Source organism: Camelus ferus, chromosome 13 (assembly GCF_009834535.1).
Source record: "Camelus ferus isolate YT-003-E chromosome 13, BCGSAC_Cfer_1.0, whole genome shotgun sequence".
Classification (NCBI taxonomy): domain Eukaryota; kingdom Metazoa; phylum Chordata; class Mammalia; order Artiodactyla; family Camelidae; genus Camelus; species Camelus ferus.
In genome coordinates this window covers 634,346-649,249 of record NC_045708.1, presented here as the reverse complement: position 1 = coordinate 649,249, position 14,904 = coordinate 634,346, and the positions used below count along the sequence as shown (strand labels likewise).

At 50.9% G+C, this 14,904-nt stretch overlaps 1 protein-coding gene across 4 annotated transcripts in view; it reads left to right on the top strand.

Moving 5' to 3' along the window:
- Positions 1 to 14,904, top strand: part of GNB1 (G protein subunit beta 1) — a 65,185-nt gene that overhangs the window by 33,486 nt on the left and 16,795 nt on the right. For all 4 annotated transcript variants that reach the window (XM_032494959.1, XM_032494960.1, XM_032494958.1 and 1 more), the window contains 3 exons: positions 9,071 to 9,173; positions 13,040 to 13,078; positions 13,797 to 13,903. In XM_032494959.1, the coding sequence (XP_032350850.1) occupies positions 9,117 to 9,173; positions 13,040 to 13,078; positions 13,797 to 13,903 (203 nt within the window). In that variant the 5' untranslated portion in view covers positions 9,071 to 9,116. The remainder of the gene's footprint in view (positions 1 to 9,070; positions 9,174 to 13,039; positions 13,079 to 13,796; positions 13,904 to 14,904) is intronic.

Sequence of the window (14,904 nt, the reverse complement as noted above, 5' to 3'; positions counted from 1 at the left end):
ACGGTGAAGTGGCTTGGCCCCTGCGTGAATGTGTGCTGTGTGAGGGAGGAGACGGGCGGGCAGTGCCAGCCGGGCCGCCACCGTGACCAGGGCACTTGAAATGAGGCTCGCCCAGGTGGAGCACAAAATACACCCTGGATTTGAAAACTGTAGTAAGACAAATGAACGTGAAATACTTCATCTGTAATTGTTTTAAATTGATTACATGTTGGAATAACACTTTTCATATATTGGGCTAAATAAATATATTATTAAAATTAATGTTAACCTTTTTTTAATACGGCTGATGGAACATTTAAAACTCCCTACGTGGCTCACATTGTATTCATATTGGACGACATCTGCTTAGAGAGCTCGGCTGCTTGGAGGAGACACATGGGCACTCAGGTGTGCAGGCACTGGGCCCCTGAGCCTGGAGGAGGTCACACCCGGAAACTAACACCTAAGTAGCGGGCTCACCAGAACCAGCGGCCTCCAGTGGGAAGCAGTTTTAAGATGCTGTGTCTCGAAGCAGAGACGCTAAGACCTCTTGCCCCTAGTGGGGCACCTGCAGCGGGAAGGAAAAAGCCCTCCACGGGCTAGGTCAGTGTTAACGCCCACTGCGTCGCTGGCAGAGCGCTTGTCCTGGTGGGGGGATGTGTGGGAGCAGGCATTTAGGAGGTGGTCCTTTGACCGTTACCAGCCAGTGACCAATTGCTTAGGGGGCCGGTGTGGTTAACTGTGGAGGGGGCCTAGGTCAGAGCCGTGGTCTTGCTCTTTGTGACTGAACCTCGGGTAGGTTGTGACTCCGTGTCCTCCCGCTAACCACGTGGACAGGTGGTGGGACCTCCTCCTCAGATGGGGTGGACACACAGCAGGGGACCCCGAGTCAGCTGCGACCTGGGAGTACGGGGGAGTCACCTCTTCTGTCGTTCTGAAGCAGTCAGGAGGCCACGTGGTGGAGTCCCAGAGCCTTTCCGAACCAGATCCTGAGAGCCACGTTTGTCTGTCACTCTTTTAGACTCTGGCTTCTGAGGACAGGGACCACGGCGTCTTCTGTCTATGGCAGATGCTCAGTAAACAGGTATGAGTGAAGTGAAAAAGGAGTTTGTAGAGTAAAACCAAGAGCACTGCTGATAAAAAAAATGAGAATTACAGAGTTGCTGGACTCAGCCCGGGCTGCGAGTCTGGTCAGGCTGCTCTTTCCTGCTGCAGAACCGCTCAGTAAGGGTGTCGGGTGTCGAGGAATCAGCTGTTCTTTGAAAACCAAGACCCAGTCAGAGGAAATTAATGTATATTGATAAGTACATGCCAGCTTCTATTTTCTGTAACTTTTAGGGGAGATGCGGGCTGCAGGCCATCGCGTTTACAGTCAGTTTTGGAAGGAGCAGCCCAGGACGGCCTGCTCACTGGGTGGTGGGGCGTCGGGTAGGGCATCGTCTCCCCGTTTATGCATCCTGCACGTGTGGATTTCTGCTCCCATGGCCCGCTTTTCAAGTCCTGGACAGACCTCGGCCATTGCCTGCGGGTGGGAAGGAGGAGGGACTTGGCTTAGAAGGAAGCGCAGGCAGCCCTGCACACACAGCCCTGCGGGGCCACGAGGGTCAGGGTGCCTCTGCTGTGGGAAGGGGGCTGGTGGAAGGGGCGGGCGGGTTGACCAGGAGGAGGAGAAGAGCCCGAAATGAGCATCCCTCTAAGTTCCAGGCGCACACGAGCCTCGTACGCTTCCTGGGGCTCGTAGGCCGGAGGCTGCGTGAGGGCCTGCGGTAGCAGCCGGCAGCGTGCGGTCAGGGAGACCCTCCGGGCCCCCCTACCCCCTGTGGCCATGCCTGGCTTGGGCTGCCTGTGCTGTCAGCACCAGGGGCTGAGAGGCCTCCGAGGGTCTCCTCCTCCTCCTCCTCCTCCTCCATCTGGTGCTTTGTTAGCTAGAAGTGTGAGGTGAACTGAGTTTCAAATTCCCTTGTAGTTCGAGAATTTTTCTTAACAGGCACAAAATAGTATTTATATTATGGCTTAAATAAAATAAGTCTGAGTTCTGAGTTACTTGGTGCAGTACCAGGATGTTTGGAACTATTACAAGCTTTCAGTAGCATATACTTCTCTATCAGGTTTACTTTGATGTGTTCTGAAATGTAAATTCTTCAGTGATTTCCAGGTGTGGCATTGCAGAGCAGCGGTCTGTAGCTTGCGTGTGCAGGTAAAACTGAATGGTGCCTCTGAGTTCCGGGTCTGAGCCAGTAACTGCAGATTCTGCAGTTGCGATGTGGCTGCCCGCCTGATCGGGCCGTCTTGTGCAGGGAGGGTGGAGGTGTCTCGCAGGCAGGGTTTGTTTTACTTTGCGTGTCGTAAGACAGGCTGAGTGCTCTGCAGTCTGTCCGTGGAGCTGGAGCACGTTCCTGCTGTTGCCAGGTACGGGGTTTATTTTTCTTAGACAGGAGCTCCCTGTGGGCACGTTTGGCCCTGTTGTGACTCTTCTGTCCCTTGAGGACTGGCGTGGGTCTTGGGGAATCAGGGAGGCACGTGCTGGTGTGGTGTGGGAGCCATTCACAGGGCAGCAGATAGGTTGGCGACCTGGTACTACGTAGGGGGCTGTCCCGCTGCCAGGATGTCTGGGTTTCCTAAAAGGACACCTCAGGTTCCCAGAAGTTCAGTTTGAGTGTAAGTGGCATTTGGCTGTCAGTGACTTTATGAATTATCTGTGTAGGTTTTGTTGTGATTTGAGAAGTGCAAGAAACTTTGTGTCTGAAAGGTAGTAAAGTGAAGTGAGGACTCTTCCCTTAGCTGGGGCCTTGTGGCGGCCAATAGGTAAATTTACTTTTATGCATAGATCGTGTTGTCTCTTCTTTCTCTGCTTATGGAACCGATACATGATTATCATATGAATTTGCTTCAGGGGAGGATGATTAATTGTTTTACATTGTTCTGATGCTTCAGGAGACATGCTCACGTTGGGGGTTAAACAGTAAATTGAGGAGATCATGCCGCTCGGTCCACAAATGAAGAACGTGAAAAGCCTCTTATATGTGCGTTATCTAGTCGTGAACCACTGAGCTGAGAGGCTGTGAGTTTTCTTTTAAAATTGGCCTCAGAAAGTCGAGAAATAGGAAAATCTCATGAGATATCTTAGATGTTGGGGGCAGAGTATGTAAATCACTACATCCTAAGAAAATGCAACACACGCGGCAGTTTTCAAAGCACGTGTAAACATTTGCTGGATCCTTTAGTCTAGAACCAGATGAGAGTTTAGTACGTAATTAGCTTTCCTGTCTGAGTCTCCATTACCGTCTGGTCGCTCATATGAAAACTTGTCATGGTTTGCTTTGTATTTCATTGAGTATTCTGCCTGCTGCTTCTTAGAAGCCGATGTGATGTTTCACCAAAACTTAATTTTTATCACATTTGAAACATGGATATATGAGCCTCCAAAGTTAACCATTTAGTTGATGAGACAAATTTGGGGATTCCTGGGATTGACTCTCACAAGCTGCCAGCTGAAGTGACAGGGTCTCTACGTCAGACACACACCATCTGCTCGTGGGACACCTGTGTTCCCGTATTTTTAAACCAAGAGATACATAACAGATTTTATACACGCTAGTCATGTTGTCAAACAATACCAAGAAATAATGACCTTTTAAAAAGTTTATGAAGAGAATGTTCAAACATAGATTAAAAGCAGAATTTTATGTAATCATCCAGCTCCAGCATTTGCAGAATTCTGCTAGTTCTGTTTAATCTCCCTCCTTCCTATCAGAGTCCCCAAATCATTCACTTCTCTCATGAGTAAGGAGCATTTCTGGCAGTTTAAGGCTTTAGTCTCCTCGTGACACCAGAGGAAAGAACAGCAGCTCCTTCATGTCATCAGATCCCCAGACCATACTCAGATCTTCCTGATTTTCTCTAAAAAGTCTACATTGGGATTTTAAATCAAAATCCACTGTTTCTTAACATTAAAAAAAAACAGTGGAAAACTGAAGTACATTAGAAGTTACAGGGAGCTCCATCGCCAATCTAAAGCAGTTTCAGCTCATGTCAGTCTGGCTTTTTATATGCCCTCACCCCTTTCCCTCCTTGTTTTAAAGTGAATTTCAGACAGTCATTTTATTCTTTAATATGTCAGCATCCATCTGAATGACAGGGACAACTGGGTGAGCCATGTGGATGGACTGTCCACTGTCCAGGCTTCTGCAGTGACACCCATTACCCACCGGGGATGCCCCAGGTGCTTCCAGCACCGTCCACACAGTCTGTGTCCTGGAAGAAGGGGCGGGGCTGCCTTCTGTTGCCCCTTGGAGTTGCAGTGTCTTAACTTTGGAGGTTAACTTGGATTTGGGAGTGAAAGAAAAAAATAGAAAAAGGTGATGAAATTGATTTAAACTCCTCATGCAAACTTCCCCCTCTCAAAATGCTGCTTCGTCTTGGAGGTGAGGTGTGGTACTGGTGTGGATGAGCAGGTAGGAGCCTCCTGCCACACGAGGCACTGGATGCTCAGTGGGGCTGGTTTTTACGTGAAAAGTTCAGCACAGCGTGGGAGCCTGGGGCCAGGGGCCGTGTGTGTGTGTGTCTTTGTCTCTGTGTGTGTGTGTATCTGTGTCTGTCTCTGTGTGTGTGTGTGTCTGTGTCTGTGTGTGTGTGTCTGTGTGTGTGTGTGTATCTGTGTCTGTCTATGTGTCTGTGTCTCTGTGTGTGTGTGTCTGTGTGTGTGTGTCTGTGTCTCTGTGTGTCTGTCTCTGTGTGTGTGTCTCTGTGTCTGTGTGTGTGTGTCTCTGTGTGTCTGTCTCTGTGTGTGTGTCTCTGTGTGTGTCTGTGTGTGTGTGTATCTGTGTCTGTCTATGTGTCTGTGTCTCTGTGTGTGTGTGTCTGTGTGTGTGTCTGTGTCTGTGTCTCTGTGTGTCTGTCTCTGTGTGTGTGTGTCTCTGTGTCTGTGTGTGTGTGTGTGTCTGTGTGTGTCTCTGTGTGTGTCTCTGTGTGTGTCTGTGTGTGTGTGTGTCTCTGTGTCTCTGTGTCTGTGTGTGTGTGTGTCTGTGTCTGTCTCTGTGTGTGTGTGTGTGTCTCTGTGTGTGTCTGTGTGTGTGTGTCTCTGTGTGTCTGTGTCTCTGTGTGTGTGTCTGTGTGTGTGTGTCTCTGTGTCTGTGTCTCTGTGTCTGTCTGTGGGGAGGGGTGCTCCACTGAAGGTGCACTTTGTGCTCCAGTCACTGAGCGGCTTAGGGAGCCCTTTCCAGTTGTCTGGTTCATCTGCATCTTGGCCTGTGGTGTGGGCAGCACCATTCCCACTGTGCAGTAAGTTGGTGGAAGTCAGATTCCTTGTGTGTGGCAGAACCAGAACTTGAAATTACTATATTTTGATACAGTCACTCCATTTTGTCGTGAATGAACTTCCACCTGGGTGTCCCTGTTAGTGACTGTGTGAATCCTGGCGCGCTGGGGCAGGGGCCTTGGTTAGAGGGACGTGTCCCCTGTTGGTCATGAAGTGATGGCTAGTACCGCAGGTGTGAAATACCTAAGTAAAAAGTTATGTCAACACCTTGACTTACGAGTATGCGTAGGAACAGATCACCTTACATACTTGCTTTCAAGTTCCTTAAATTTCTGAGACGTATTTCCAAAACAGATGTTCCAAGTGAAAGCTGTGGCAGATGTGGGTCATGCCGGACGACGTGAGCCCCTCGGCGCCCTGTCTTAGTGGATTAGGCGGTCCGGGCGCTGAGTCAGCGTGGCCGCGGCTTAGCCGAGGCTTTGGCACTGAGGGAGAGGAGGGACCCGGCCATGTAAACCTGATGGTGGGGCTTGCAGGGGCTCTGGGGACTAAGAGTGGTGAAGAGAAAAGCAGAAGCGACTTCATGTAAGTAAGACTTCTAAAATGTGCCTTTATTTTTATTATCAGAGGGGAATATATACTGCATTTCCAGTGTTTGGAAAATGAAAACAAAAATACGACCAATAATTCTAACAGAAATGCTGTTAGTCTTATTAAATGTCTTTTTTTTTAACTCGGTATTTTTGTTACTGTTCTTCTAAAATAGCTAAAATAATTACACACAAATTTGTTTTTCATTTAACACATGATGACCATTTTTTCCAGATTTTTGTTCTACCTTCATTATTGTTCTTAGTGCTATTTAATAGTTCATCCAGTAAAAAGTTAATATTAGCTAGCTTTAAAAAGAAAACACTGAAAAGTGTGGAGGAAAAATTGTGAATACTGCTTCTCAGGGCCCAGATAACCTGTTAACTTTTTTGAAAAAAGGAAAAAATATATATATAAGACAATGTGAAAAATGAAAGCTGCCCCACTATTCCTCCAAAATTTCTCCAGAAAAAACCATTAACATTTTTCTGTTGTATAGAAAAAGGCTTGCTTACCTTAGCGTGAATGTTTGTCCTCATACGCACGGAGGGAAGAGCGGCATCACTTACGCAGTGTCTGTGCCTCGTGTGTCTCAGTCACTGTGTCTTCACGGAGGAGCTTCGGAAGGGACCTCTAGTTTGTGGGGATTGGAGAGTTTTTGCCTCCCGTCAGTTCAGCTGTGTGTTTGAGCAGGCCTGCTCCTTGCTGTCCGTGGGGTGCCGACTTCTCTTTGGGGAGCATTGGCTGCGTGGCCTTCTTTGAGAGTGGGGCCATGTGGTCCCTCCAGGCTCCTCCAGAGGCCAGTCCAGGGTCCCTGCGCTCAGGTGAAGGAGGTGGTCCTTCCGTGGATGTGGGTGCGCCACATCGAGGTGGTCCTGGACGGGGCCACTTGAGAGTGAGCCCCTGTGCCCACCAGGCATCAGAGAGGCAGGCGCGCTGGAGAGCCCGGTGGCCTTTCATCAGCGAGAATCCGCCTACAGACAGCTTCTTTTCCAGGTTAGACTTTAGAAAATACACCTTTGACGTGAAGAATAAAGAAGGGCATGTTTTAAAAATTTCAGGGTGAGGTGGGAATAGCTCAGTGGCAGATCACAGGCTTAGCGAGCGTGGGGCCCTGACTCAGCCCACAGCACCCCCACTGAACGCGCACACAACAGAACGAAGCCCTGAGTGCCAGGTTGTTGCAGGCCAGACGGGCTCTTTCAGGACATTCGTGTTTCTTGGTGGTCGAGTACGAGCGCCCTTTTTCTTAAAAGCTGACAAGCAAGGGTTCTGAGCCCCTAGTTGGGGCTCAGGCGTGGACACAGCACAGGGGCTGTGGCAGAAGGCAGGGGGACCGTTTGTGCCTGCTCGGTGACGGCGGAGAAGTGGGTCTGGTGCTGCTCTCTCTGCTTGTGATGGAGGTCAAAGCGGCAGGTGTCAGGATGGCTTCTGAAACTTGTGACGTAACAGCTGGAGCTTCTCATCTTCAAGGTACTTAGGCTTTCAGTAAATTAATTTCTCTAGTTTGAAACAGGATGGCTGGTGATTACATTTATGTATTCTTTTATAATATGTAAAAAAGAACATCTAATTAAAAGAAATACTTGAAGATCTCTGGAGCTATCCCACCTCACACTGGAATTTGAGTCTTTATCTAAAGACCCTGTAGCATCTCAGAAGGCACTTCCTGCTGACCTGGATCCTAGGAATTTGTTGGTTTTGCCCTTGCTTTAAAGACTGGCTTGGCTTTTAAGCTAAGTCTGAGTGTCTGCTGGGCGAAGCGAGCGGTGTGATTCAGTGTAACTCAGTGTGGCCAACGACATCAGCTGTTACTTTTCTTCGTGTTGATTTTGGAAGAACTGAATGAAGTCGCTTCTTAACGGACAGGAACGTGGGACAGGCAGTGTGACTGGGCCAGAACTGCCCCACGTGAGTGGTCAGGGAGCGCGTCCTCACAGCCCTCTGTCTGCTGTAAAGTGATTCGTGTTCTCCCGGTGGTGTTGTCATCTCACACGTTAATAGTCACCAGCTGCAGTCCTGGGAGTTAGTATGTGGAAATGGTGACTGACCACACGGGATAGAAATTCCGCGGTGTGGCCTCTCCCACATCCAACTTCGCCGAGGCCCAGGGATTCTGCATTAGCGAGGCTTCCCCCTGTTTCCGACATCCACTTAAAGTAATGCCTTTAGAAACAGCTGTTTTGATCAGAAATATTTCTGAAACGGTGTCACTGTGATTGCCTTCCTGAATGCCGTAGTGGCAGACCCGTGTGCCCGAGGTGTGTTTCAGTCTCAAAAAAATAAACAACTACTGTTAATTAAATATCTGGCATATATTATACTAACCCTGTGACTTCTACACAAAATCAGTGATGGAAAAATCTCCCTCTGTATTTGCTTAGGAAAGGAGGCCCTTGCATGCGCTGCGCTTGCATGTGGGAGCTAATTGTGTTCTTAAGTGATTACAAGATGTTGGTAATTATATCTTCAGCTTCGTGATCCGTCGGCCATATTTATGACCGACTTAACAGCCGACTTGGTCGGAGATGCAGCCCCTAGTTAGGACATTCCATTGGGAAGATGAGTCTCTGGTTTAACAGGACCGTTTTGTTTTGACTCTGACTTCAGCTCTGTCTGATGGGTGTGGGCAGGGCCAGGAGTGGGGCAGGGCTGCTGTGCTCGGCCTGTGGCTGGGCCTGTGAGGACCGGCGGCGGTTCTGAGTCTTCTCGGGTCCCAGGGCCCATTTTGGTGGGAGAGCACTTTGTCCCTGAGTCCGAGGCCTGCTGGACACCACACTGAGCCCTTCTGGAATCGCTGTGTGGACATTCTGACATCATCTGGGCAGTCGTGGGTTCAGGATCATTGATGTGGTTTTGAGGTGCTGGTGATGTGGCTTCTGGGTTGCCACTGTACCCCGTTTCCTAAACTCACTCACTGGCCCTGGCTTGTACACGTCAGTCTTAGGTTTCTGAGTTTACAGCGGGACCCAGAGCTCTCCCACAGTTTTCCTCTCTCAGCCCACCGCTGTCTTTTGAGTAGTCTGTTAGATGTCAACGTTACACAAAGCTAGTGTGTGATCGTACTGAGATTTTGTTAACCGGCCCTTGGTGGGCACTATACATTCCGGTGACTACTGAAGAAAAGGGCTCTGATTTGTAGTGAAACCGTAGCCCTCACAACTTCAGCTTCCTTTTCTCACCTGCTTCATTACATTTCTCAGTTATTGATTATTAATTGTTTCATGCCTGTGTTTCTTTCAGATCTCAGATTCTTTGAGGTGACATCAAGGAGCACTGAGAGCAGAAGATGAGTGAACTTGACCAGTTACGGCAGGAGGCCGAGCAGCTTAAAAACCAAATCAGAGTACGTAGCCCCGTGTGTGTGGTCTTACAGTCGTTTGGATTTCGGGTGGTGCGTTACCAGCTGTGGGGAAGATGGGTTACAGCACAGCTGTTCCCAGTGTCTGGGGTTGAAGCTGAACCCTGTCTGGCCCAGGGTGTGCCAGCTGCAGGTCTATAGACGTTTGGCCTGGCGTATTCCTGTCAGGGTTTTGTTTTCTAGTGCATTTGTGTTCTAATATACATAAAATGTTTGCGTAGAATTTATAGAGGTGCTTCTGTTCCTTTTTTCTTAACCTTGGAATTAGCTTTATGACATTCTGTTGGTCACTGTGTAGAGTATGGTCCCTGCCTCTCCCACCATGACTGTTAAGTTGAGGGCAGGAAACTTGTTTAAAAATCAGAGCGTTAACAACAACAACAAGAGGAATTTTGGGTGTGCCTGATTCGTTCTTAATTTTGAAAAGAGATGTTTCCTAGGGTGGTTACGACTGTCAGAGCTGCTAGACGGAGCACACACCACACGTCTGACTGAGGATGAGCACAGCCGTGTGTCCTGCAGGGAGACGGCACGCATCTTCCGTCCTGGTCTGGGGCTGAGTCCACCCGGTGCCTCGCGGGGCCCGGGGACTGTTGGAGAGGGCTGCGCGGTGGTCTGGGAGTCCTCCCTCCGCTGCTCCAGCTTCGTGGGGCGGTGCCGCCAATGACTGTTCTCTGCAGAAGCATTTAATACAAGCAGATGTTTCTGCTCTCATGCTGTTGATATGAAGAGTGAGAGAAGGAGGTGGGCTTGTCAGAAAAAATATCCTCAGTATGTTTAGATTTGTGTCCGTTGGGTGGGTGAAGGAGCTTTCTCTCTGAGGGTTTTGTTTCTGCCTGTAAGGCTTAGCCGTCCTCCAGAGCATTACTTTTCAATACGTGTCTAAACAAGAGTTTGTTTTTCTGAGCTCCCTGTAAGCGTGGAGCCTGATTGTTTCCTTTTAGAGGACCTGTTACATGTTGAGAAAGCTTAGTGGAAATTGGAGAGAAAGAAAGATCAGCATCATTTTAGCCAAATTTTTCTGGAACTTGAGAAAAGATAATGGAGTCATCTGAGATCTGTAGGAAACAGAAAACACCCTTTTACTGTAGGACTTTCAAATCTTGACATTTAAGATACGATATAGCTCAATAAAAACAAGGAAGACTGTTTTTAATGGTTTGCTTCGAATCAGATTTGTTTAATATGTCCAGCCACACTCCAGAATATAGACTGTCAGAATTTTGCTTTTCTGACAACAGTAAATTGTCATTTATAAGTTGTTCATAAATAGTGGATTCAGATCTGTTCATAGCAAATGAGGAAAGTCTGTATGGCAGAGGTTAAAAAAAATCCAAATTTGGGGGGAAAAGGCTGAAAATCAGTGTTTCCTCTCTTCGTTTTTTAGACCCGTTTCTTTTAAAGCTCCAGCAGGCGTCCTAGGGGCAGGGCTGTCGTGTGAACCACATTTGGAACTTACAAATGTACAAAGAAACAGTAGAAATAATTTTTAAGAACCATATCTAAACCAAGATATCTTAAAGATCACCATTTCAGTGTATAATTAAGAAATACATGTATTATTTTCCCCTCCTTGTTACTGAGTCTTGGCAGCGCGGGGTCTTGCCTGTGCCCACACACCTCTGCCCACACTCACTGCGTCTCACATGGCCCTGGCCCCCCGTCGGGCCCTCCCGAGCAGGGCGGCCAGGCCACCTTGCGCACCATGCGCACAGGGCCCCAGGCCATTTGAGTCCGTTGCACCTTTGGGTGTAGGGACAGGAAGCCTTTCTTTAAAGAAGGGCAAGAGCGTCCTTCTTTGCTGACCGCCCAGGGGTGCTTGCTTGTTAAAGAGCGCAGGGCGCAGGAGGTCAGACTGAGAGGTGGTAGGTGGCTCTGGGGGGCTGCCCGCCGTTAACTGGTTTTCAAGCTGAGAGACCCCAGAGGACCGTCTCACCCTACTTCTGACTGTTCATGAGGAAGCATGGGCTCTTGAAGGGATGCCGATTGAACACGGCGTATCCTGAGCACATGGGCTACTGGTGGGTGAGGGGAGACACCACAAACACGCCGGTGCCGACACTGTCCGGAGCGACGGCGCAGCCCCCGCGGGTGGTCAGGATGAGCCCCGCGACCCAGCAGAGCCGGGGTGCTAGAGGCCAGCACACGTGTGTGCGATACTGCTGCCAGCATGGCCCGCGTGGGATGAGGCCTCGCTGTGCTGCCCTGTGTTGGACGGGCATCCAGACAGGACGCGAGCGGGCTGATGACTGGCCTGGAGGTGGTCCTCTGGTTAAAGGAAGAAAGGGGACCTGCTGTGCTCAGTGACCTCCCCTAGCACGGACAGCGCAGAAGCCCCAGACCAGTCCCGCCCTGTTAGCGCCCCAGCAGGCCGCTCTGTGGGTTCACCCGAGAGGCGCTGAAGGTCGGTCTCTACTGGGCCACACAGAGGCTGTCTCCTTGGAGGCCCCCCCGCGGGACTGGGAGGGGAGCCGCCGCCTGAGGTGGCGCTGACCTCCCTTCCGCAGGTGCTCGCTGGCTGAAGCGGAGCAAGTTGGAGTTCCTGTGTTTAGGTTTGAAAATGTTCTCTCTCTGTTACATGTTGTGTCGCCGCGGGCGTTGTGAAACCCATTCTGACCTCTGGGCACGAATGGGGTGAGGCTGCTTCAGAGTCGGGGTTTAGTTTTTCCGTTTAAATTTTTCCCGTTCCTCTTTTTTAAAATTAGAAGCCGTATGTAGCGTCAGGAAGAATGGCTTTCGGAAACAAGTCCTGCGTCCACGCCGAACTCGCGCGTTGCTGGCGGAGGGCCTGCTGCTCTGGGCCCCCACCTTCTCTTGACCCCAGTCTAGGTGCCGGCATAGAAGTGCTTGGTTATGTAATTCTTTGTTTTTTAATTGTGTGATTGACTAGGCACAGTGACTTCTACTAGGATAATTAAAGTTGAATTTGGAATCTAGGATCTGGTACACTGTAATAGCAGTATTACATTTGAATGTTTTTCCACTTCTGGGTTGGCGGATGTTCCCACCATCTTCATGAAATAAGAATAACAAGCAGTGAGGCCGTCTGGGTCTGGACCTAGAGGGCCGCGTGGGGCGCCTCGCGCCTGAGCGCCCCAGGGGCCTGCGAGGTGCCATTTTCAAAGCAGGTGGTCAGAGACCATGTGGCGGAAACACTTTTCTTATTAGAAATTGTCGTGATTTCCCTTAAAATTACTTCTCCACTCAAATTTTGACCCTTTTAAAGCTGTTGTCTCATCTTCCTTCATCACGTATGGCTTTCTACTTGCTTTTACGTATTTATGCTAATTTGAGATGTGTAACTTCTATCACTTAAGAGCAGTGAGAATGGCTTCTTTAGCTTTAAGGTCACTTCACGAGGTCACTCTACAGATAAGAAGACAAACAGCAAGATGAGCAGCCGTGAAGTCTTCCCTGCGCGTGGTGTCCTGTCTCCGGTCCTTTGCTCTCTTACTTGGAGGTCTGCCCTAGTGGTTGGCTTGGAGACAAGTCCTTAGTTAACATGCTCTAGGAGAAAAGTTCTTTGGGGCGGCCGTTGAGTGCTTTCCAGACGTTTTTCCTGTGGGCCCCACAGCTCCTGGCTGTTGGGCAGACAGAGCAAGACCCGTGTGCAAGTCTGGGTGGGGAGGCGGCACTGGCTCTGGGCTCATGGGGGCGCTGTGCTGGGCAGACGGGCGGTCTGTAGGCTGGGAGCATACCTGGGTGTTGCTGGTTCTCTGCAGTGTTCTCTGGGGGTCGGAGCGGGGAAGAGCCGGCCACCCTCTGCCTTTGCTTCCGACGCCCGGCAGAGGGTGCGGACCAGGTACCTGTGTCTGAGACATGACTGACCTGCCCTGTCTCTCCTCTCTTAGGACGCCAGGAAAGCATGTGCAGATGCAACTCTCTCCCAGGTAAGACGCAGAGGTCGTGCCGTGCCGCCTCCCCTTGGATGCTCTGGAGCAAACCGCTACAGCTCTCCTCGCCCGCGGCGGGGTGAGACCGCTGCCCCCGTGTTTTCATTCACGAGTGCCGCCGTGCTCAGTGTAGGAAGTAGTGGTTTTTAGGTGAGGTCAGTTTCTCTCAAGCCTTTAATTGCAGAGGTCAGGGCTGCAGTGAACAGCTTTGCACCTGCAGATTTGCACCGTAAGCAGCAGCAGCACAGAGTCAGGGCCACTGCTGTCCAGCTTGATGTGCAGCCTGGTGGCTGTGACTGGTCCCAGGCAGGGCCATGTATCACCTTGTGATGTGGCTGACCAGGCTGCAGTCTGGGGGAAGGGCCGCTCTCTGCGCTGGAGGGGCAGGAGGAGCTGGGCTGCAGTGACCAGTGAGTGGGAGGAAGGGGGACAAGGGAGAACAGCTCTGGGCCGGCGCCGGGTGCTGTGCGCTGGGGCGGGGCGGGGATGGGGTCCTGGTGGCCAGGGAGAGAGGCGGCCTCGCTGAGAACCCCGAAGGGAAGGCAGAGGCCTGGGTGAAGAGGAGGAGTCACGGCGGAGAGGCCCGGGTGACCAGCAGGACCCGGGCAGTGGTGCCGCCAGGTGGGGTGGGGGTGGGTAGAGGAGAGGAGGTTTCAGCCTTCGGGTGAGACCAGTCATCACAGAACCTTGACTTGCGGTAACTTTTATTTTTAAGATCACAAACAACATTGACCCCGTGGGAAGAATCCAGATGCGAACCCGGCGGACGCTGAGGGGGCACCTGGCCAAGATCTATGCCATGCACTGGGGCACGGATTCCAGGTGTGTGGGCTGAGCAGGCCACCGCGCACAACGCACGCAGGGATTGTTCTGCTTTTCTGGGGAACAGTAACCTGAACTCATCTGCTGTGATCTGTTCAGAGACAGTTAGGCAGAGATGCGGGTACCTGAGCCGGCCAGGTGAGCGCCCAGGTGCCCGTCTGCGAGCGCATCCGCTCACCTGGGCTGCTCGCGCACTGTTGCATCTGCTCCACTATTGCGCCAGCTCTGCGCTTCCTCCCTGCCCCCCTGCTCAGTGCTTGTGTGACCCTGGGGAAGCGACCAAGCCTCTCTGTGCCGTGGCCCCTCCTCCTTCCAGCCTGTTACTCGTGGCTTTTTGGCCCTACCCTCTTGTGGTCCTGATGCCCTGGTTCTGGGACCATGACCTCCTCCATGTGGTGCTGGGGCTGAGCTGAGCCGGGGATCGCGGCTCGTGTGTCCCGCGTCCGTGCGCAAGCCTGCTGCTGGTTCTCGAGGGGCCACACCTCCCGGCTGCCGGCCCCACCTGAAGCTCTGCCCCTACTCAGAACTCTGTCCTGCGGCCGGCTCATCTCTGGCCCTCCCTCCCGCCTCCCCCTTCCCTCGCGACCTGCGGCGGCGCTGAAGCGAAGCCTCCGCGGCTCTTGTTCTTTTAGAGGCTGCGGCTTTAAATTCCTTCTCTTCTGCTCTTCCGCCCGGAGAATTAAGTTTGATGCTGTGCGACTCCGTGACTGTAACGTGTTCCTTCAAACATCTCACGTGAGCCTGCAGGTGCCTTCCTTTCAGTAGCTTTTTTCTTCATGTTTGTCAGAGAGGAATTTTCTGCTTCGTATTTCCTCTTCGTTGTTGAAACTCTGCGTTGAGTATAAACAGCTACAGGACAAGAGATTCAATCTTCAGTTTGTTCTGTACAGCCTCCCAGATAGTTCCTGATGCACATGAGAGCTGACTTAGGTCGTTTTAATGACGACAGTAATCAAAAAGAATAAAAAAGGAAAAAGAAAGAAAAAAACGCCCTCGCTCGT